Raw genomic sequence first — 25,740 nt, 5'->3', positions numbered from 1 at the left:
CGGAACATATGTAATGATTCAAACCTGGAAAGTGAAGCTTATGCTCCGCCCATCACATCTATTGTATACTTGCATGTTAGCTCTGCATTTGTGTGTCTGATCAGTGTAGCTCCCTCCAGAGCTTTCCTATGCGTTTTCTCTTTCCTTGTGCCTTCTTTGGTGCCCCCTTCATGTGTTACGTAGCAAAATTTGGAGGTAGTACAAGTTGCTTCGCCCCTTTACTAGCTATTAAATTTTCAATGCATATTTTCTGACATAAATGCATGTTTTACATAAAAAATAAACAATATAATGTTATAAATTTTGTTTGAAGGATTTCATATAAACCCATAGCTGATTGAAATAAAATATTCCAGCTTTATAAGGTGAATTTATTAGATTACTTGGTAATTTACTGATACGATTTCTGTAATTACAGTATTAAATAATAGTATACACATAGTTATCATGTTAAATAATATAAAAGAGGCCTTGAGTCTCTTTTATGTTATTCATGTCTGTCAAACATTTCATATATTTTATTCTGTTGAAAATCTAATTTCCATATATGTTTATTTTATGGTGTTTTTTTGAATTATTTATATTGTTTAAGTAACAGTAGTGTAGACATGGAACAGTTTTTAACTGCTTGTAATCATTTTTCATTTATAACTGTAGGAAATTCCCTACACAGCTATTAAGAATATTTTACATTAAATTGTCAGAAGTGAATTGACAGCTATTTATTTCATTTTAGAAAATTATATATTGAATCGGTTTATTAAGTGGTTTCCAGCTGATATTTGTACTTGGAAGTGTAGTTAACACCACAAGCATTTGTTAACTACGTTTTTATAGCCATCTTTTGATAAAACGGGTTAAACAGTATTTTTGTTAAATATGAGTGTGAAATTTTGTGTCCCAAGGAAGTCTGATACAACTATTTCCTATTTGCTCAAAGTACTTACAAGGGAGCTGAATATTTAAACTTAATTAACCATTGCAGATTTTTACTGCTTTACGTATAGCTGGAGTTTCTATCAGATTTTTTTTGTTGTCATAGTAGCAAATTTAAGTGAGGAGTGGGAGGAAAGAAATCATGTCTCCAAAGTTAATATTATAAAATAGGGTTCTGTTTTTAAGAGAATAATGTAGCAGTTTCAAATCTCATCTCACTTTTTTCTTGGTTTTATAAATGAGTAGATGGGAAATTCAGATCTAACTATATTATGGCAAATAAAGTGGGCATTTCCAAATCGCACAGCATTCACCAAGTTAATGGCTGCTTCTGAAGTATCATTGGAGGTCTCCTAAGTCTCGTGAAGAGGTCGAGATAAGCATCCCGCTTGCACACCAGCCTGCCGCAGACTCGCTTGATTATATGCTTTACACACTCACGAACAGAAACAGGAGACACCTGGGTCAGCGAGCAGACCTTCCATCTACTCACAGAACCTCAGGCTGGTTGGCCCTCCCGAGCGTCCCGTAGGGCAGCATGAGACGCAGTTACCTCTGCGCACATGCAGTGCACCAAAGGAGCTGAGCTGCAGTTGTGAAACTTGAGGCTTATGGAGTCGTTGCTGGCACATCTGTCCTTCTTCCCCTCTGTTGGGGTGGGGCTGGGGGTACAAGAAGGAAGGGGAAGAGAGAAGGAGAGGGAGGGAGGGAGCGAGGGAGGAAGGAGAAGAGAGAGAGGGAGAAAGGAGGGGTGGGGAGGGAGGAAGGGAAGGGAGACAGCAGTGGAGCAAATGACTTGCCCAGGGACCTTACCTTTGCTCTGGAATATAAACAGTTCGTCTCTTGAGGAAGGAAGGGAAGACCTGTGCCCTGGACTATGAGCAGTTGTCCCCTTGGGAGATAAGAAAGGAGTCTGTAGGCTCTGTTACCCCTAGATTGGGAGACAGTGTCTCTGGGTGAGTAGAGACATTCTCTGCATTAAACCACCTCAGTTTCCACTGCCCAGAAGGCCCTGATCACAGAGGAACACCAGGAACCTAAGGGAGAGTTGTTTTCCAACAAGCCCTAAAGGTATCTGGAAAAGTTGTGTTCTGTAATAAACCATCCCAGTAAGGCAGTAGTCTGCTATGTATTGCTACCTTCTACTTTAAATAAAAAATAGGAAAAGACAAAAACTTTCCAACCGTACCCACATTGCATGCTCTCCTGCACTTTGCACTTCTTTGTCCTCTTCTCCACGGACCTAGATCTTACTACTTTTTTCACTTTTTTTTACTGAAGTTTTTTTTTTTTAACTAAAGTATTTCACTTTTTTTTTACCTGAAGTATAGTTGATGTACAATATTATATTGGTTTCGGATGTACAACATAGTGATTCAACCATTATATTCATTATAAAATGCTCACCACAATAAGTATAGTTACCAACTGTCACCATACAAAGATATTACAGTAGTAATGACTGTATTCCCTATGCTCTACTTTTCATCCCCGTGACTTTTTATAATTGGAAGTTTGTACGTCTGTTATCACCTTCACCTATTTGTCCATCCTACCACCTCCCTCTCCTGTGGCAACCACCAGTTTATTCTCTGTATTTATGAGTCTGTTTCTGTTTTGTTTGCTCCTTTATTTTTTTAGATTCCACATAAAAGTAAATTCATATGGTTATTGTCTTTCCCCGTCTTACTTATTTCATGTAGCATAATACCCTCTAGGTCCATCCGTGTTGCTGCAAATGGCAAGATTTCATTCATTTTTTATGGGTGATATTCCATTGAATATACATACCACATCTTCTTTATCCATTCATCTATCAGTGGACATTTAGGTTGCATTAAACATATGCAGGCATACATTTTTTCAAATTAGTGATTTTGATTGCTTTGGGTAAATTCCCAGAAGTGGACTTACTGAGTTTTGTGGTATTTAGATCTCAATTTTTTGACTGTGGCATTTGATTTACTTTGTCTTGTACCTATACTTTTGAACTCATAGGGAAAAAGACCAAATAAGTGTAAATGGATTAATGGATGGGCAAATGGCAATGTCCCTTTTTTTAAGTGTGGTGTAACTACTTGAAGTGTGGGTTTGTAGATAAATAATTTTTTGTTTTCATTTTTCCTTACCATTTTTCTTAATGAGGAGAGTCCATTGAAGAGTATAACAAAGATTTGTGGAGAATCGAGGTGTTTTCATTTGTGTTTATAAATTTTGCCCCCCCCAAAAAATGGAAACAGTTAAGAGCCAATCTAAGAGGAATTAAAATTTTGTAATTTTCTTTTTTCCCTTTAGCAGTACAACTTTAATTAGTCTAACTAGTTGAGAGCATATTGGCTTAGTAGGATTTCTTCTGCTCAAGTAAGTTTAAAAAACTATTCTTTTAAGGAGACTCTCCTCAAGTATGTTACTTGAGAATATTAAATGCACAGTTGGGTGTTTAGTAATTATAAATAGTGATTATTGTCTAAGAAAAGAAATGAAAAATGCTGATACAAGTCTTAAAAATACTTTTTTAAGTTATTTTACTGAAATTAGATTCAGTCCAGAAGATCCTATAATGCTGAATAATAATAGGCCTTCAAGGCATCTGTAGAAATGAAATTGTTAGCTTACTAATGAATTTTATTTGCATAGTAATAGACTAGCTGGTCTCACTTAATTTGCTCTACAGATTATATGTTGCAATTTTGGGGCTGTCAGTAACAAATGTCAATGCATTTTGGACTGCTGTGGATGTCAGTAAAACATTCTTCTGTGTGTGATACTCTAATGTACTGAAGATTCTTTGTCCTCTCTTACCAACTTCATTGAACTGACCCAGGTTTAGCAATGAATTACGATGATCCACACCTGTACTAGAGGGACTAACTAGGAGCCATGTAACTTGGGTCACATCATTCAGATTTTGTATTTGAGGACATCTTTGACATGGCATTAATTCAGAGTGTTTAGACTTTTAGAACTTAATCATTAAATTCCTTCATCATTGAATTACTCATTACAAGTAGGCTGGTTTCAATATATGTTCCTTACAGGTTTTGTTCGTGTGTGTCTCTGTGAACTTTGAAAAATTAATAATACTGATAATCTTTAATACTTATAATGTAGAGTGAAATTTAAAAATGGAAATAGAATTCTAGATGTACAAACTTCAAATTATTGAGAGTGGTTCATGATCTAGGATCTCTTCCTGTAGCCTATTTGCCTTATTAAGGTAAGTGCTACAGGGGGTAGAGTGCCAAATATGGAAACTCTACACTTTTAGGATGTGAATTCTATAAGAGTCATCAGTCTAGGTATTGAGCAGAATGGAGACGGTTTTTAAGACTAATCTAAGGCAATCCTTGCAATATTCAGCAAATATTCATTGAATACCCAGTGTGTGCCAGAGACTGTGCTGAAGACAGAAAACAGACATTCTGCATTATCTTGCTTATAATCTGATGATGGAAACCAAGGCTAACCAAGTAACTATACATGAAATGTACAGATTCCATAATAAATTTTCATCCACTGATTTTAGCATTATTGATGGTTTCCTAACTCCATCATTCCTTCCATTCCACTGTATGTAAGGAAGAGCTCCCCTGTCCCCTATTTATGAATTCATTTTTTCATCAACTTGGATCTTATTTTACTCACAGTGTTGTAATCCATCACTATGCTACTTCCTGTGATGATCATATTAACCCAAATTTGGCATTTGGAAGCCCCTTCAAGTTGGCTTCATTGTCCTTTTGACATGCCCCTGTCCCAGAACTGGAGTTAATCATTTCTGATTAATCATTTCTGCAAGCAAACCTGGTTCCTTTTTAGTAGAGCATGGTTATTTAGAAATCAGTGAAAGTGTTTTGTTTTTTAAATGAGCATTTTCACTGATTTCTTTCCCAAAAATATTATATCCAGAAAAATGAAAGAGATAATGGAATTTCACAACTTTCAACCTTTTAATAAAAAGTAAATACAATTTTGAGCAGTTCCTTTCAACTAGAAGAGTTCCTCTTACAGCTAGTATTTCCAGACTGCTCCAGGGTGCTCTGAAGTGCCACAGGAATTGCTGTCATGAATTTGGGGCAGGGGGAGGTGAGCGGTTTGGGAGGGAGAAATGAGATTTGGATCTCTCAGGTCCACTTCAGTAGCTCTAACGTTTTTATATATACCCAGGTGCTGTAAAAGAGTTTGTTGGGAGAAAGAATTCCACAGGCAAAATAAGTTTTTAAACCAATGTCCTATAGTATTAGTTTTTTGTAATTTACATAAGGATTAGTAGTTTCTGTTCTGTGGAGATACCAAGTAGACTGAAGTCTCACATACAGAATATCAATTTAGCTTTTCATGGAGAGGTGGGATTTGGTCTTCCACTTTGTCATATATATACATTGGACCAAGCAAAACAGTAGTTTTCCCTTATGGGTCTTGAATACCAGTTTGAATACTTACTGGGTATTCTGGCTAAAGGCGGCAGCCTAGAAGTTTTCAAATGCAGTGTCTTTTATTCACCTCCATCATTCAAATCCGATACAAAATCATGTGTTTGCATATGCAGTATGACAGGCCTATATATAGCTGAAAATTGCACCAGCTCTACAAACTAGGTAGGACTGAGCCAGAAAATAGAGAGCACACCTTTCCACAGCACCCCTACCCACTCAGTGCTGTGGGTTTTCCTCATTAATTGTGAACATTTTGCCCACAGAGTTGCACGGTTTGTGCTGTTTTCACTCTACTCACCAACACTTAATACCTGTCATCTTACTGATTTGGGTAAATAGTAGATCACTATTGTGTTTGTTTTGACACTGAATTTATGAAAACATGAAGTTCATTAGTCCACCTTCTTGTTACAGATGACAAAACTAAGCCTAATTACATGACCAAAGTTGGACATCTAATAAACTTTGCAATTGAAACTAGATCCTGGGCCTTTTCACTTCTCTTTGAATGTTTTTACCCCCATGAAGTCAACATTTTCATTTAACCTATTATTGCTCTCCAAAGAGAAGAGAATACAGAGAATGTGTTTTGTAAATTTCACCTGAGAAATCTGGCCTGCGGAAATCATTAGTTGTATGTGCAAAACTTATATAGCAGCCAAATAACTTTCAATGATAAAAAAATGTTTTAAGATTCAATCTTTTCAGAAAAGCATATTATCTTTTAACTATTAAAGAATCTTTTTTTCGTATTTTTGAGAAATGGATACCAGTGTATGCCTTCTAAGTTCTTTCAAGTTTCTCAGTAATTTGAGTTGTTCAAAAATTGATGTCTTTGAAAATAATGTAAAGCTATATTTAATTATTTAATCAAGGTGAGAACACTGTAGTCAGAAAGCCTATATACATTTAAATAAATCATTTCTTCAACAAATTATCTTACTTCAGTGCATACTTTTTAGTATTACAAAAGAATAAAGAACATAGGACTCATCTAGTGTCAAACCATAAGAATTACCATTTGTGCAAAACAGCACGGAAAACCGATGATGAGCTGAGAAAAGATCAATCATACTGGAGATATGGTGGAAGTTTTCAAATATGTGAGAAATTGTTATGTGTGAGAAATAATTGCTATTGCTTCCTTTACCTTAGAGAGCAGTCCTAACCTTGGTCCTGGTGTAAGGGGCAGACTTGGGTTGAATGTAAGGAAAACCTTTGTAAAACAAATAAACCTGTAATGACCTTGGCTGCTTCTCAGTACTTCCTCATTATTTGCTGTCTCTACAGCAGCCTTGCCAGGCAGGTACTGTTATCTCCATTTTACAGGTAAAAACTGAAGCACAGGTAAATTTGCCTGGGTTTATCTACTATATAAATGCTGAGTTATGAGTCAGATATAGGTCTGTTTGTTTCTAAAACACCACTGGTATTCAAAATAAGTCTGTATGTTGTACACAGTGATTTGTCAGCTGGTAAGAGCTTGGCCTAGATTGCTAAGAAGTTTTTCCTAAACCAAAAAATTGGTTTGAGTGTAACTTAAATTTGTTTAAGTAATTATGAACAAGTAAAATTAATATTCTTGATTATATCTACTTACTTTTGTGTGTTATAAAAAAACTAGATGAAAATTATAACATTTTTGTGTGTAAAAATTCTATGGCATAAAATACACTTTCATCTATAGCATATACAATATTGTTAAAGTTACTTATGTTTATAAATATAATGAATAAGCTCAAAAAATGAATTCAGATCTCAAGCTAATTGAATGCATAAATGTATATAGTGCATATATAAAACAAGTCCTGAATTAAGAATGTATAAATAATTTACTAAGACATCAATTGGATGACATAAGACATATATACACTTAATGTCTGAAGAAAATTAATTAGTGCTTGTCTCACCTGGGGGGGATTTGCCCCTGGGCAGGTTCACTCTGGATTCAGTGAGAGCAAATAATATATATCTTTACATTATATATATTGTACAGATCTTTGGGGGTAAAAGGGTTTATACCAAGCTTTATTCTCACAGTGGCAGGCTGAGTGATGGAATCACATCTGCCTCCTGCAAGTCCACAAACCATCTCCATCTCTGCCTCTGGGCAGAGCTCTTCATATAATAAGACTGACAATAATGGCTCATTGCCAATGGGTGTGTAAGCCTGTGCCTACTCAGTAGGCCAATTACATTGTCAAGTAGAAAAGGATCGGGTGAGGATCCTGGCCATAGGAGCTTCCATTTTTCCTGCAGTGCTTAAGAAAACAATGCTTTTAATTAAGTTGTGTTTGTAGTAAAAGGAAAATACACTCTAAATATTTATCATTTTTAAATTATATTTTTAAAACTACATTTTTCTCTATTTTTTGTGTTCTTAGTATTTCAGAGACTGCTGAAATACAACTAGCATATGCTTATAAGTATACTGTACAGTGTACTGATAATAGGGTGAATTGTAAGATAATATTTTTTACAATGGACTTAGAAAGTGATAATATGTATTTTTGCTGGCAGAGTACATAAGGTACACTAAGTCTTGAAGTTTGTTTATTTATTTTTATTATACATTTTGATAACAAGTATCTTTTAGGGTTTAGAAGACATGAAGTACTATGGATTTCTTTTAACCAAATAATAGCAGTTAAAGCTCCCTACAATTCAAACATAGGAACTGATAAATATTAAAAATAATTCCTTTAGAGAAATTGGTGAAGAATATATTTCACATTCAGGGTCATGCCCTCATATAATTCAGTAATAATAACTTGAATCTTTTTATCACTTAAAAGCTTATGTTTCTTGAGAAGAACTGCAGATTCTCAGCGTGAGAGTCCAGAGGTAGCTCTGAATTGCAAAGTGTAGATCTAATTACACAGCTTGGAGCTGCAGAACCGCTTCTCTCTACTCTGGACTATTTTTTGCTTTATTTGCATAATAATGCATGAAGACTAGCCAGTGAATTAATACAGTTTTCTGATATAGCTAGGACAAGATAAATTAATCCTATTTGTTGGAGTTTGTATTTTCTTGGTGTATCTGATAAACGTTTTACCAAGTCTTTTTAAACTAAAAAATATGCTCAGTAATTTAGTTGGTTGCCAGGAATATCTGATAATAAATGCCTAGCTGTTAAGTGCTAGTTGTTACACCCATGATTAATGCAATAGAGGATTTTAAAATGTATTGTATTTGCCCTACTTTTAGTAATAATAGTTTTATTGATGTAATCCAAATATATTAGTGTCAAATATTCTACCATTATAAAATGTAAGTTCTCTTTATTTGTATCCATCAGTAAGACATTTTGGTTAATGAATTTGATTAATTTGTTCATTGTAATGTAGTCGCTTTCATTTAGAAACTACCTTTGACTTTAAAGTCCAGGATTTTGTTGTTGTTTTTTTAAGATGCTCTCAGAATAGCTTATTTTATAAATTGTTTCTCTTAAATCACAAATTTTGAACTTTCACTGGCATGAAAATGCATGCATACATGTAGCTTTCTGACAATATCAAAAGACTAATCAATGGCAATTTTAGTTTATTAAATATCAGTGGAATGTTTCCTAATATGTTTTAATAAAGCTATCCAGGAAAATTAATTGTCTAATTGAATAATTGGAAGTTAGCTTGGTATCCCATATTCTAATTAAAGGTATCAGTGAACGTATTAACTCAGACTAGATCTGATTCTGATTTATACACTTTTAAATTCAAATCTCTTCTCACATATGCTAAGCAATACATTTTTTTGTGAAAGCTGACCATTTCTGACACTGGAATTTCAGCAGTCATTTATTGAGAGCCCACCGATTGTGTGAAAGCACGGAGAGTGGTACAGGGAGTGGCCAGGGGCCCTCAAGACCAGTGATATGTGAGCCTGCCCTCAGGCAGCACCCAAGTAGGAAATATAACCTGATGTAAAGTAGGCTTCAGACCGTCAGATCTGAGACTAATTCCCTGTTCTACTATTGAATGAGTAGCCAGTTATTAAAACTCTGAGCTTCAGTTTTCTTATCTGTAAAATAGTAATAGAATACCTACCTAATTGTGTTGTTAATAGTAAGATAGTAAGATAACTATGCATTGCACCTACTACTGGATTAGCACATAGTAAGAACTTAATAAATCAGGTCTTTTATTATTAGTCCTAGTAATTATTAACAACTGTGGAATGACTTGTGTATATGTTGGGATTGCACAAGACATAAGTATGAAATGACACTATAGGAATGATTAAGTTGCCTTGGAGAGACTGGAGAAGAATCATTAGAACTGGCCTTAAAGGTGTGTAGAATTTCCACAGATGAAGTTGGCAGAACTAAATAAAGTAAAAAAAACTTTCTTTAAAGGCCTGGAAACATACAAATGCATGGAAGTTTTGAACAACAGGAAGAAGGATCTAGAGTGATGACACCCTGAATCCAATAATGAAGAAACTTAAGATGGCATGATGTTTAAATCAGTCATTTGCTAACTGTGAGAGAAGACCCCAATTAATCTTTAGGTTATACTTCTCTTTTTGTTGTTTGCTGTGACTGTTGTTCCTTTCTGTATTGTAGTTGTTTATGTAGTGAGTGGCAGATCCGGTGTCTGTCACCTTTCCAGACTCCAGTCCTACACAATAGTAACTAGATAGACACTCCAGAAGTGTGTATTCACCACCTTATGAATTTGCTCTCACCTCTGTACCTTTGGCCTCTGTATACTTTCCCTTAAAATGCATTTTATTTTCTCCTGTGGGACCATGTCTCTTTTCTACTTAAAGCATTTCCAGGCAAACTAAAGCAAGATATATTTTTCACTTAGATCAAAAGTACCATCACACTTATAAGTTCATTATTAAATATGTTCTTTAAGTTTTTACCTTGACGCCATAAATCCCTTAGCAATAGATAATTGTATCAAATATGCTAGTACTATAGTATATTCTGAATACACTATTATAACCTCATTGTCTTCATTGAGCATTACTCCTGTTCAATGTACTTTGTATTTTTTATTATAAAAGTATTAAGGCTTGTTTGAGTGGGTAAGGCAAACAATACAAGATAAACAAAGGAAACATTATCTTTTTATCCCCCCTCCCATTTTCATTTTGTAAGGTAACTAATTTGGTGGGCGCCCATCCATATTTCTTTTTTTGAGAATACACACACCCTTTATGCATACACTCAGAACAATACTGTGGAAATTGTTCTTCAACTTGATTTTTTTTCCATTTAATGCCCTATTATGGATGTCTTTTTAGATCTGTGTGTATGTATATGCAAGAGCAAAATCCAACTCTCCTTGTGCCTACCATTGGATTTCCAGAGCCACAGAGTGCTAGTGAAGTTCAGTGCCTTTTCAAATGTTTATGACTATTTTCACATCCTTGTCTATGAATTTCCCAGAAGCCATAGAGAAAAATGCTGACCGATGTAAACAAAAATTAACTATGTCCATACTTAATAAGATACCATGAACAAAGTCAAAAGTTAAGCATATTCTAGAACAAAATATTTGCAGTACACAGAAAGACTATACGCACCATCATCCATATACAAAGGGCACCTAAAATTGATAGGAAAAAATGCCCGATAATAAAACAGGCAAAATGCGGAATAAGGACATAGTTCAATGAATTATGATTCGCCCTAGTGGTTATTAACAACAGTGGGATCATATATACTTTGACCCAACAGTTCCACTTCTATGAAATTCATTCACAAACGTGTGATGACTTGCAGAGTTATTTATTACAGCATTACCTGAGATAAAAGATTGGAAACAACATAAATGTCCATGAAGCAAGGACTTGTTAAAAAAATTTATTTCTAAGTAATAGAATACTATGCAAATGTAAAAAAAAAGAAGAAGAAGAAGAAACTGTTACTGATACCAAAAGATCTTCAGGTGACCTGGGTGTCCCCTGGCCAGCACAGACTGACCGAAACTGACAAGCGGAGTAACTTGTATTCCCCTACAGACGACTCTTGGACGCGCAGCGTGCTGGATGAAACCTTTTAAAATGGCATTTGTCTGGTAACACAGATGTGGTAATTTGACCACAGCAGTAAAAATGGCTTTGTGTCTGCACCATTCTGTGGTATATAAATAAGTACATCTGAACTACATCTGGAGTGGCACTTCCCATTTAAACTATAGAACATAGAAAATGATTTATTTTCTCAATTCTCTCAAACATAGTACTTATCAAAACCATTCTAAAGGCACAAAGGAGAAGCTTTTTTTTTTTTACTTACAGAAATAAAACTGGATGTCTTAACATGGGGTTCTTGAATTTTTAACATGCTTCAAAATCACCTGGAGGGTCTCTTTGAGCCAGCTTGCTGGCCCCCTGCCTCGGTTTGTGACTCAGATCTGGAGTGAGGCTGTTAATCTGTAGCTCTACCAGGTTCCCAGGGGATGCTGGTATGGGAACTACACACTTTTAGAATCACTATTTGTTTAAGTCCTTAGGGCTTAATTCTGTTGAGGAACCTGGGTTAAGAAAGTTGGGGGTTGTAGAGAGCCAGGCAATAGGCTACGCTGGTTAAAGAGAAAATGTAAACCACCAGGACATAAGCCTCCTCACCCTCAAGCCTCATTCTGGAACTCTTGCAAGAGCCAGTACCACATATTACAGAACATCGTTTCTCAGCAGCATTTCCTACGGGACATCTCTCTGCCATGTTGTGCTCTTTTTCAGACATTTCCGTTGTCAGGCTTCTTAGTGGAAATTTCTAGGAAAGCTTTGATTTCGCATTCTTCCTCTTGCTTTCAAACAATCACAGGCTAAATAGTCCTTTTAATTTTTTAATTCCTAGTTCATCTTGCAAAACACCCTTACAAAAGTTGTTAAAGGCTAACTGTTCTTTTAAGTTCGTGTGGTGTTAGATACACACACACTTGCATAAATGAGGAATAAATATATAGGTGTCAATTTGTAAATTTGTAACAGTCATTTATTAATCTAGCCACTTAGTCTTTCAAGCCAAATTCATCTTATTAATGTTTATTACCTTTATAGTGGTGCTAGTAATCACCAGCTGAGACAGAGATTTTCAAAATACCTGAACAAAGAATATTAGCGTCTCCTTGTAACTTGTTAGAACTTCAAAGTTTTCGCTGCTTCCGACTTCCTGAGTCAGAAAGGAGCGTGGAGGGAAGAAGCCACAGTTTCTGTTTGCAAGAAGCCTGCGCAGTGATTTTGAGACATTCTGAAATTTGAGGTCTATTGCCTTATGAAATGAAGTATTTTCACTTATATCCTTCAATCCTTACAGTAACTGTCTGTGGACCAGGGGTAAGTAAGACACAAAGAGATTAAATAATCCTAAATCAAACTGGTATTTAACATTTCAAAGTATGATTTTTTTGGTCTTTCAAATAATATCTTTCTTTCCTTCAAATACACTGAAACAGTATCACTGTAGTTTGTCAAATGATTCACGTGATCAGCATCTCACGTGAGGAACGCCGCTTTGGCAAGGTCAACAAACAGGACAGGACCAAACTCAAATTCACATACTTGCTTTCCTAGTGCAGGACTGCCTTATATGTTTTTTAAACAAAATGGCTTTTTAAACTAGAAATCAGTATATAAACTATTTTAAATGCATTAACCTCACAAATCTCAAATAAAAATATAAAATTTTCCAAAATAATTAAAATGTACCCACATTGTTGACTCAAATCTACTGTTGTAATCTTATTTTAATGACTCATGCCCATTTAACTGCTGTTCGTTTGCCAGCACTGTTTCTAAGATTAATTTGGAGTTATTTCTGCCAAATGAAACTGTGCTGTCCTCTCCGTTAGTTATAATTTTTGTATGAGCCTATTTAAATTAATTAACCAAATTAACAAACCATAAAATCAAGTATGTTTATAGAGACCCAAAACCTTGTAATGGCTTCTGTGGTAGCCTCTAGACAGAAAATTCTTAATAAGAGTTTATTTTACTGAACAAGAAATGATGGATCCTTTAATAAAAAGAAATTGCCACTTTAAATTGTAACTAATAATTCTCTTGGCTGCAGTAGAAAATAATTTGCAAAATCATAAGCTGACAATCAGACTGAAATAATTAATGAAGATTTAGGGTCATATTTTATTTTCCCTTATGTTCTCCATATCTGTTATTTCAACAGGATTTGCATAATGTGGCATTTGAAATATGGAGAATAGAAGTCTGGGTGCGTTATAAACCCCTAGCCCATCTGGCAAATGATCTTGGGGCTTTGCTAGCTCTATAAAATACTTTAATATTCCCTGATATATTATATGAATTGGTAAATAAAGACAGGTTATTAAGGAATTTTTAAAACCACCTTTGTAGTGGTGGCTTTGTTAGCTTTTAAACTTCTTTCAACAGAAGAAAACTAACTTAGTGGTGATTTTTAACTGATTTCACACAGTAGTGTGCAGTGGTCATCGAAGTGCTTGTTACTAATTCGATTTCCAAGACCTACCCCTGGATATTCTTACTCAGCTGGTTTTAGGGGACAGCCCAGAAATCTGTTTTAGTGATTCTGATCAAGTGTGGTTCCTAGGCCTCCGTGTGAGAAGCATGGAAAGGGAATGTACTTCAAGGTAATGCATTGAAATTACCAAGGGTAAATATCCTAAATACTGCTACAGCCTCCTCCATCCAGCCGACACCATGTGCAGTGAGCTGACATGTCTGTTTCTTGATGTCATGTGAGGTAAAGATGTTTCCCTGGAAAACTAGAGAGTGTATCAAAATCAGATTTGGGTTTTTTTAGTTGAAAATAAGAAAAACAAAAATTTCCCAAGTACCTATGAAGCTTACTGAAATACATTTTATTAGTGTACTCTTTAGGAATATTCTTAGGATCATATTTCTTTTCAAAATATAGTACTATCAGCAAGTAAGTTAGAACTCTGACAAAGTGTGAAATCTCAAGCTTTATGTCCTTGAAGGCTGTGATTAACTTACATTAAATTTCTCCACTTGCAATGCTTGTTTCATTGTCTCTAAGTACTGTGGAAGATTTTCATTGAGATTCCTGTCTTCCCCAGATGATCTGCTCTCCTTAACTTTGAATACACCCATAATACTAGGTATTTAAGCATTCCAGTTTCTTGAATGATCATTATCTGAGATTTTACTCTACTGTGAATTTTAATCAGCATCCCACATGTGGGGCATTTTCTTTGACAAATTTACAGACTTAAGATTACTATGGGCTCATTATACAGTGCGTGCTCCAGGTCTGTGTCACCATGCCTCCTTTCTGGTCAATCCAAGGCCTCCTTTCTTTTTTATTTTTGTTTGTCCTCAAAACAATCTTCTCTTTTTATTTAGGTCAACTCATGAGCCTGTCAATTCCCTGACTAAGGCCAGTTGGATGTGTATCTTCCTTAATAGGTAGCCTGGAAACAATAGCAAAGTTCTAGTTTCTAGGAAAACATGATTAGCAGAAGAATATGAAAAGTTGCTGGGAAGAGGCAAGACTTAAGTTCTCCACATTGCCGAGATCTAAGGGCAATACCATGGTACTCCACAGAAATCCAGAAGCCTTGGTTTGGTTAGAAGTTGGGGCCAGCCTGTCTACAAGTCATCTGAAACCTCCTCACTGGTTGTCCTCAGATTGTGTGTCTCAGATTTTGATAAAATTGTTGGTTATCCAAAGATGCTTTTCTTACCATCTAAAATTAAAAATGTCAGTTCATATGAAAGAATGAAATTATTTTTATCAAAGTAATGGCTCTTCGGGAAGGCAGGGGTTGAGCTGAATGTGGGGGAGATGGAGGTCAAAGCAGAAACACCGCAGAGGAGAGAAGGCAGACCCTGACGGGCCGTTCCTGAAGGCTGCTCCTCACTCCGTAATACCGTTCTCTCCACTTGCATTTTCACATTCTGCCTAGTGACCATCCCTGAAAGTACTTTTTCCTACTTCTCCTTAACAAAGCTTCCCCCTGCGTGACTTCTCCCTCATTCACATTTCTACAGCCACCTTGTGAACAGTTCTACAGGGAGGTCGAGCACAACTCAACATTCCAAATACCTCTCCGGAAACATTTCCATCACCAGTGGTGTCATCGCTAAACCCTATTTTAAATGGTTATTCTTCGACATGATTTTGTCCAAGGAAGTGTGTTCTTTATTGTTTTCAATTTCTTTAAACATCTTTATGATACTGGAAATTTCACTGACTGTGAAGAAATAAAGCTCTCATGTATTTTTATACTCTGTCTCCATAATTGTTGATTGTACTCATGAATCATGTCTTCAAGAGAGAAATGCACAAATTAAACTCTGTATATTATATAACCATTAATTTCAGTCTGACTTCTGCCAATTTATAGGCTAATAATAAATAAAGCCAGGTTATTAAATTTTCTTTAACTTGCCTTTATCCTATATATACTTTGTTCTAAAATAAGGAAATGTTGGAGAATCATAAACTGGGAGTTTTATTTTAAAAATTTAATAGTTGGTTGTGTAAGATGGTTTCCAGACTAGTATTAAGCCATCTTTTAATGAATTTGAGTATTAAATAAACTGTTTTCTTTTACTTTAGGTGATGGTGTTTGTACATGCTCGAAATGCCACTGTAAGAACAGCTATGTCTCTAATAGAAAGAGCAAAACATAGTGGCCAGATTTCCTGCTTTTTACCTGCACAAGGATCTGAATACGGGCATGCAGAAAAACAGGTAGGACACAGTGGCAGCAAGAGCCAAGAATTAAAGCACACAATTGCCAGATATACCAGATATTTTATATATGAACAATCCATGGTCTCATATTTCCAAGAAGTTAATTGTACAGATTTATCATGTTACGATTTTAACTTTTTTCTTGACTTAATGATCCTTCAAAGGATCCCAATGCATGATGGGTTCAATTATCACCTCTTCCTATAGGGTATAGTCCTGATCTTTAAATATACTTAAAATACAGCTAAATTTCATAGTATATGTTAACATCTCATAGGTGTATGATTGTTCTTTTAGAGAGTTAATGGATACATATTTTTTGAATTTCCCGTTTTCAAAGTCAATATGGACAGCTATAACCTACAAAAGCAAAGGTTCTTTTTAAGAATGTGAAGGTCGGAGACCAAGAAGTTCGAGAACAGCTGCCCTGTACTCAGTGTACACTCAAAGGACCAGAAAGCCCAGGTCCCTGTTAGAAACGCAGCTCCTCAGGCCCCACACCACACTTACCAAATCATAATCTACATTTCACCTCAACCCCCACATGACATTACCGCTTGAGACACACATCTCTAGGCAACTTGGGTACTAATAGTATCCTAAGGTTTACAGAAAGTTTTATTTAATTGTGCCAAATAATGACCTAGATCAAGAGTGGACAAACTACAGCCCAAGGTCCATTCACAGCCACAGGTTTTTGTAATTTTATTAGAAAAAAGCCAGACTCCTTCCTTTTATGTTTGTGGCTGCTTTTTTGCCCTTCAAGGGAAGAACTGAATGGTTGCTACTGGAACTATGTGGCCCACAAAACCTAAAATATTCTCTGTCCCTTTGCAGAAAAAGTTTGCCTTGATTTAAAGCTAGAAAATAAACTTTCAAATTAAAAAATCAGGCTTAAAATTATAATAACTTTAAAATCTTTTATATGCATAAAATTTAACTGGTGTTTACTCAACAACTGCTCGCTGCCAGGCACTGTGCTCTGCACTTTCACATTTATCGTGTTAGCAAAATGTTTTTAATTATTATGACTTCACTATAAATTTCACCATTTTATACTGATATTTTAAATTCTGAATATGATTATCTGGTGCCAGTTGTTTTGAACGTCAGAGTCTCTTTTAATTTAGAACTATAAAATCTGTTCATTTTCCTGTTTCTCACTTTATAAAATTTTCTGTTATATAACACATACTATACAGCTTTGTATTCCCCCAGTTATTTATTAATTATAAATTTATGAGCATCTTTGAAAAATGAGGTTGGCATTCATAAGTCTTGTTTCATTTCTCTGGAAATAAAAGCAACTCTACTGTGTTTAAAAGCCAAGCCTTGAGAGCCATCTTGTGGATTTCTGGTTACTTTATACCTCTTGATTCTGAGAGCTGTTGCTATTCTAAATAATGCAGGCTTATTATTTAACTCCCGTAATAATAATGCTTAACATTTATGAAATGTGACTAGTTCCAGGCATTGTTTTCATTGCTTTATATGACTCACTCAGTCTTTACACGACCTATAACGTAGGTTTGTACTGTTATTATCCCTCGATATGGCATATGTGTAATTCAGATATAGCATGAAATATTCTAAAGCATATTAAAACAATTTATAGAGACATTTTCAAACATTTATTTAAGTCAGTGTCACCAAATACATATTCACAGATCACTATGCTAAAAAAAAACCATGGAGGAATGGAAAGTTTTAATACAGTTGGGTAGACTTCAAAATTCCCTACTCATTTTTATTATACCTTTTTTTAGTATCTTTATTACACTTGATTTTTATCCAACCCATCTGTTGTTATTGGATTTTTTAAAATAAGAATGAATTCCACAAGCATTTATTATATTAATAAGCACATGAGGAACGTTATCCTGTTCACCAGTATTTTCCCAGCCTTCCATATAGTTATTGGGCTGATACTGGTACACCAAAATTACTTTTTTTCTTTTTGCCTTTGCTCCTCTAAGACACATACTGTAAGGGATGTTCTCACTTTAATTTTCTCATTCGATCTATACTACTATTCTTTAGAGATTTGTACCCCCATTTTCTAGATAAGAAAACTGAAACTGAGAGAATAATTTTCCAAGAGATTACCATGTAAAAAGCAGTGGAACTGTGATTTGAATCAGTCTGATTCCAAAGTCTACCCTCGTCACCACACTGCATCCTATTTGTTCAAAAGCAGACCCAATCATGGACTTTCTAAAGCCTTTAGGCTTTGAGATGTTTGGGGGTTTTGTTCTGTTTTTAATAAAATGGAAGAACATTTCTTCAGCCCCACCATATCCTTCTAAGTGAGATTCCTAAAGTGAGATTTGAAAAAGTCGGCCCCTCCACAGTTTATCTTACATGATAGTCTTTCTGAACATGCTTTCTTGAAGGTCCAGAACTTTAGATTATTCTTCTATTACTGGTTGTATATTTCTCCTTATTCCTTGAACTGCCTTTTGAGCTTGAATGGTGTTAACATTTTAGCAATTCTTAGGAAGCTATTACCATGATGGTAGGAAATATTTCTTTACATGTGTCTGAAAAATGGGAAATTAAGTAGTCAAAACATTAAAATAAAATTAAAAGGTAAATTTGCTATCATAATACATAGAAATTTAGCCTCATGACTCCTGTTAATGGAAATACAGCTAAGGTCCTACTGTGCCACAGTGATACTTTACCCCTGAGTGTTTCATGGAACCATCTCAATTCCTGACTCACCAAGCACAGTTTTTAAAAGCATTTCTTCAGTTTTATTTCTTCAGATTCTGTTTCACTCATGATCTCAGTCAAATAAATACTTTCCTTTGGGGCAAAATTTTAAACAGGCTTTAAATATTCTAGTGCTAGGATGAGTTCCTTCCCACACTCTGTGCAGTAGTTTTCCCATTTTTGGGTACTGATTGGTTCACTTTTTTACATATATTTGTGATACTGAGTTTTTCTTGTAGGCAGAAACGGTCTGTCATGAATAAGCCTCATGAATGTAGTTATTGAAAATATCTGTTAAACAAATAAGAACACTAAGAAAAATCCAACAGTAATATGGACCCTCAAAATACCTTAAAGTATCATGTTACGACTTTTTTCATTATCTATATCTACCAATCATCTCCTTGTTGTTTTCATAGATCAGCTTTAGCCTTTGCTTAAATTAAGGGAATTTGACTTTGATAAAAGTTGTTTGATACTTAATATTGACAGCTTCGCTTACTTCTGCTCTGATAGCTTTATGGTGTCAGTATAGCCAAATAAAATGAGAATTTACTCTTCCTGCAATAGATGATATCTCATAGCTAAAGACAGTAGCAGGTGCCTAATAGCCCCCTTTCTCTTATTTTTTTTTACTTTAAATATATGCAAGATATGATCATCTTCTTTACTCAGCCTTATCAACCATCTTTCCTGTTGAAGGCTAATGTAGTAATTCTAATGTCTGTCATAACCACATAGTAAGAATGTCGAAAATGTATTCGTATTTTAAAGATAAAGTCAAAGAAAATTAATAAAAAATGGAACTGAGTGTTTAATTGGATATTTGGAAGCATGACATTCCTGTTTTCAAAGGGAAGGAGTCTCCTGTAGAATAAAGGCTTGGATCCAGGCAAACCTGGGTGTTAATCTTGACTCTGACACTCTAACATAGCCTTTTAACTTCCTCAAGCCACAATTTCATCATAAATCAAACAGCAGTGATACCTTTATATTCAGATTTTTGTAATAAGTGAGGTAACGTAGATCTTGCCTGACATATAGTAGATGCTCTGTAAATAATTATGTATGAGCTTGGAAGGGAAAGATGACAGCTTTAAAGAATGATAGATGTGACAACATATAAATTTGAATCTTTTGAACTACAAAAAATAATATATTGAATTATAGAAAGCAATAAACAGTTTGGGGGAAATATTAGTAACAGATACAACAAACTAGTTAATATCTACATCTTTATATGTGTACTTACTAAATTTAATAAAACATGAAGTTTTCAGTAAATGAGTGAGCAAAAAGAAGAAATAAAATAAGTTGTGAAAGAAAAAAATTATTAGTAAAATATGTAAATTAGCAGACTGTGTACTCTTAAACTCAATAAAGCATAAAAAAACAAAAATTATAATGCCCAGTTCTGAAGATAATTTGAGCGTTTTGTACACTCCTCGATTTCCTGTAGTAATTATCAGTTCAGTCATTTTAAAAGACATTTTGTTAATATTAGAAGAATTTCTTCAAATTCCAAGCTTTTTTTCAGAGCCTTTAACCTTGAAATCCTAAACCTGAGAATCTTTCCAAGGAAAGATTAAAAAGAAAAGCTAATATACACCAAGAGTTTTACTGCAGCACATTATAATGAAAACAAGCAGCATAAATATCCAATAAGAGGCAAATTTTGAAGTAAGGTATGGACAGCAATTCAATTAAATCTTATATACCTATTGAGAAAATGATTTGAGAGTGAATAAGACATCCAGTTCTAAATTAGCTTGTTAATTTTAACTCAATTGGTCAAATGTGCCACTGAAAACAAGTGGTTGAACAAGGCAGAATTTCTCTGCCTTTAAGACGCAGGCAGTCTCACAGAGGATTTAGAAATACATATGTAAAGAAAGCAAAATGTGGTAAATAACATGAGAAAAAGAACCAGTAGTTCAGTGGTAGCACAAAAGAGAAATAGGGTAATTCAAGCCAGTGATCCTGTCTCTCAATAGGCTGCGGTCAGGATAAAAGGGCAGTTCAAGGTAAGAAGAAAGACACATGGGCAAAGGAAACACTGGATGTATTTGGAGAATGACAGTGTTTCCTGTTCACTAAAACAAGAGATGCATGAAAAGGCGAGGCATGCAGATTTCAGTAAGAATGTGGAAGACCTTAAATTACATGCTTAAGTGCTTAGATTGTATATGCAGTGGAGAGCCATTGAAGATTATGGAAGAGCCACGTTCTAGGACCAGAACTCAAGGGCTGACCAAGTAGGAGTCATTTACCTCCAACTCGGGGACAATCCCGTGGTGCAGGCGTTCACTGTAGTCCACCGCATGGCTCACTGGGAGAAACTGAAACTATTTGCAAGAGATATAGTAGCCTTGAAATTTTATCCTTATTTCTTTTGTCATTACTTTTAAGTAATTTTGATTGCAACAGTTTTTGATCCTGTGCTGTAAGATGTATTTTAGAAGCATAGAATAAATTTCTTACAACAAATTAATGTATTTTGTTAAGGAACCATGCTGTTTTGTAAAAGTATGTTAATTGGAATATCATTCTCTCATTTGAAAATACTTTAGTAGGGAAGCACTCTAAAGACATAGATTAAATAAGTGAGGTTATTAAATCCTTAGAGATACAGAAGTTTATATTGATAAATTTAATGCTCCAAATTACATTTCACAGTGTGATTTTTTAAAAAATTTATTTCAGTATTTATGCAAAGATGGCCAAATGGATATAAAGAATGCGATTTTAGATGAGATTTCTCTTTCTCTAATTAGGGTGCTCTCTCCGGAATGCTAACTTATTTCCCTGTAATGGGGTTGTAGTCATATCAGAGGAGCCCCATGTGGGCACCAAGACCATCTTGCAAGAGTTGTCACATGGAACGAGGGAAGCACTTCCTTTCTCCCAAGTTAAAGAGAGTAATTAGCATAGCCAGAATGACACATGGAAATTGGTTATGGAATTAGGCTAGTCTGTGTCACTGTGAATTGACTGTATACACATAAGCCTCAAGCTACTTTCAGTGGTGGTCGCTCAGTGAATATTTACTGAGTGTAAGCTTGTTACCAGTCACATGGTAGATCAGTAAACATGACGATGAGTAAGCTGCTGTCAACCTGTTTAGATTGCACGGAGGAAGACGTGTTGTGTCAGTCAGGATTCAGTAGAGGAAACAAACCACTCTAGGTCCACTTTAAATAGAAAAGAATTTTGTACAAGAAATTAGGGACTTATTAGAATGCTGGTAAAACTGGAGAAGTAGTAGTCAGTGGGTTACCAGTGGAACTGTTGAACTTAAGATCCACCCACCATAATGATGATCCAGAAGTTGAGAGGCCATGGCTGCTATTACAGATGTCTTTCAGGATTCACAAACACACAGGAAAACCAAGTTTTGAATGTATGATACATCTGTTATCATTGTCAGCCCTGATTTCTCTTAAGACCTTGCTTCCCAGCAAAAGAGAACAGCAGGAAGATGCTTTCCTCTTTATTTCCATCATCCAGATCTTGCTCAAGTCCGTCTAATCAGCAGAGTGGGTTTTTGCATCCAGTATTCTGACTATAAGAAATCTGGGAAATACAGGTTTTACCTGCTGGCTCATGCGGTACAGTGGGATCATAAAAGGAAATAGGAGTCATGTGCAAATAAACATTCTTTGCTTTAAATGGGAAGGGAAATATATTTAGGAAGTATAAGTAGCTGTCCCTTTTCCCTTATGGAGCTTATATTGTAGCAAGACAGAAAGATTAATCAACCAATTAAATAATTTATTTTAATTGCATTTGTGATAATAAAGAGTGATAAAGTGCTGAGAAAAAAGTAATATTAGGGGAGCTGATCTAGACTGGTGACGTTAGAGAAGACAGCTAACAAAGTGACATTTAAGCTGAGATTTAAAGGTTAGGAGTTCACAAAATAAAGGACAGCAGAAGAATGTTCTAGCAAAAGTCTCTGACACCAGAAAAACAATAACATATTGAAGGAAGTAGATAAAAGTTAGAATGACTAAAACACAGAAAATGATGGGGATTAAAGATGGCCAGTTTGTGGCATAAGGTAAGTCTAATGTTAAAGGCAAGAACCAGATTATGAGGGCCTTGTTTATTGTTACAGATTTGGTGTTTTATCTCAAATGCAGTGAATTACGATTAGAGAAGTTGCAGGAAGGGAGTGGCCTGATCAAATTCATATTTATAAAAAAGGTCGCTGTATACACAGGGAAGGCAAGAGAGTGTGGGACTATGGGACTAGTTAGAGATGTGGATTCACTTGGGGTATGGATTCCTAGTAAAACTGCTAGAACTTAGTGGTTAATAGACTATACAGGATCGATGAACAGAAATATAGAAGTTTCTGGCTCCTAAAAGAAACCGGGCTTGCATTATTGAGTGGGTAATTGGGTGATTTAAAAAGGAAAAGAAGAATAAAGAAGGCTTAGTGTGGAGGGAAGGTGCAGATCATGAATTCCATTTGCACATGTGAGTTTGAGATGCTTGGGATACTTAGAGATTCAGAGTAAGCATCTGGATGGACATACGAGTCTGACCTATCAGAGGCATAGTCTGTTTTGGACGGGGAAAACCATGGGAATAGAGGTGAGTGGTTAACCAGTATAGGACCAATCTTGAGGAATTCTAATATTTAATGACTAGGTAGAGGAGAGTGAGCCAGCGAAGAAGAGCCCAAGACACTGGAGTGAACTTAAGGGAGAATGATGTCGCAGAGGCCAAGGCAGAGTGTTTCAGAGGAGGAAGTAAGTGATCCCCTGCACCGCGTGCTGCTAAGAGTGGTCAAGTAACATGAGAACTGCAAAACACTCACTGTACTTAGCAAAATGGGAGATATTGGTGACCTTATTTAGAGCCTTTTGTATTTGCATAGCAAAAAGCAAAAAATAGATGAATGTAGAAATAGAAAATTCTAGCACAGATATCCATTTTGAGAAGTTAATTTATATACAAAAGGAAAATGCATGGTATCTGGAAAATACGAAACAGTAGCAAGAAAGTTCTTTTCAAGGTGGAAATGATAGGTTTATATTTTGTGGGAACTATTCAAGAGAGAGGGGAAGGGATTAAAATTGATTGTGATTATTCATATAGGAAAGAAGAGAAGTCAAGAGATATGGAATCCAAAGAACAAAGAACCATCTATTTTCCTTAGATAAGAGTTAGGATATTTCTAATATACCAGAAGGGAAGGTTAAAAAGATGGGTTCTGATGCAATTAAGTTTTAGGTATATGGCGGGAAGAGAGGGTAGTTCCCTCTGATGTATTTTCTTTGTGACGTAGGTCTTAAGATCATTCTTTGAGGGTCAAGGATAATAATGTGCTCAGAAGTGTGCAGAGAGCAAAACAATGTCTAATGTAAACATTGTGAGATATAGGAGAACAAACTGACTTTAAAGGCATCACAGAATTGCTTTCCGATGTTAAGGGCTTTTTGAGATCGTGCTTCTAGATTTAGAGTGGTCCCAACTTGCTCCTGTATATAATTTCACTTAAGCACCCGCTGCACTGGGTCACCTGTTCGGCATTTGCTAATCAGATATGACAAAAAGGCAGATGAGTTTAAAAAATCAGCAGGAGTATGATTCAAGTGTTGGGCTCTGCTGTCTAAGCTGGAGAAAGGCAAATACATAATCATCAGGAAATGATGGTGGGGAGGACTTTACTTCCCACACTTGAGAGGAAGGGATGCATGGAAACAGAGTCCTAGGATGAAAGTCAAGTTTCAGTTAAGACAAGGTGGGAGAGGAGATTCATGTGATTTGCTACCCACTGAGTGACAGTTCCAGAGAGCAGAGAGAACGTCATACCATATGGTGGAAAAATAGTAGAGAGGGTAAGGAATTACATCAAGAGCAGAGAAATACCAAATGCTCTGGGACAACAGTACAGCAGATCATGGGTTACCCATCACCTGTCCCTATGCCAGGTATCAGAATCAGAATCTCCAAAACTAAGGTCCTAAAACTTTGAACATGACCCTCAGAAATTCTACTTACAGCCAGGTTTAGTTGATCCAGTGAACAGATGACCGAGGGCCTTATCCTGGGATCAGGAAGCAGGAGGAAGGATGGGTTTCCTTCTGACAGCCTCAGGGGGGACAGAGCATTACAGGATTGGCTCTCCTGGCATAGTTTCAAGTAGAGTAAGAGCTTTAAAAGAAAGAGAGGAAGGGAGGGGCTGGGGGAGGAGGGCCTGTCACCTGCCTCAGATCTTAAGCTCCTTTGTCCAAGAAAAGGCCAGGTTTTGGTTTGTACTCCTAACAATGAAGGCAGGGCCACTGTCTTGTGCTAATTAACTTTATAAACACTGAGTAATAAAAATAGACTTAAAAGGTGAAGATTTTATAGTACTTTTTTCCTAACGTTGGTAAGGCATCCTCACTAATTGTGGGAAAGAATGTTATCATTTGGGGAGGATATTTTCCTCCTCCTGGTTAAATTTTAGTGTTTATAGTGGCAGTTAAGTTATCCCTTTCTAATGAATTTGAAATTATCCACATTAAAGCACACCTGATCAAGATAAATTACCTCAGAAGGCTAAAAAGGTCACTATAAATTATTTATGCAATTTTGTCATGCTCTTTCATTGAGCATTTGCATCTGAAGTTCTGTTGCTCTGTGTTTTTGCCCTTATGAGGAAAAAAAACAAACTTGTTTTCCTTGAAGATCCTAAATTGCTTGCTATCAGTCCTTTTTTTAAACCATCTATTTGTGTCAGTTTGGAAGTCAACTTTGGGAAGTGGTACCCTTTAACCTTACTCGTTTTTAAAGTTACACTGATTTCCCATTTCATGGGTATGAAAAAAATATATAAAATCATGGAAGGAAATCCCACATGTTTTCACTGGGGGAAAGAAATATTGTACCCTGCCTCTCACAGTGGATTGTCTTAACAGGTGTCCATTCCATTCGAATTTTACTGACTATGAAACCCTGCAGGGGAAGTCCGCTTGTGAAATG

At 35.7% G+C, this 25,740-nt stretch overlaps 1 protein-coding gene across 3 annotated transcripts in view; it reads left to right on the top strand.

Moving 5' to 3' along the window:
• ASCC3 (activating signal cointegrator 1 complex subunit 3) overlaps positions 1–25,740 on the top strand; it is a 275,119-nt gene that overhangs the window by 114,642 nt on the left and 134,737 nt on the right. For all 3 annotated transcript variants that reach the window (XM_057489450.1, XM_036890362.2, XM_036890359.2), the window contains exon 14: positions 15,913–16,047. In XM_057489450.1, coding sequence (XP_057345433.1) covers positions 15,913–16,047 — 135 coding nt within the window. The remainder of the gene's footprint in view (positions 1–15,912; positions 16,048–25,740) is intronic.

Source organism: Manis pentadactyla, chromosome 12, assembly GCF_030020395.1.
Source record: "Manis pentadactyla isolate mManPen7 chromosome 12, mManPen7.hap1, whole genome shotgun sequence".
Classification (NCBI taxonomy): domain Eukaryota; kingdom Metazoa; phylum Chordata; class Mammalia; order Pholidota; family Manidae; genus Manis; species Manis pentadactyla.
This window is presented reverse-complemented; position numbering and strand designations above follow the sequence as displayed.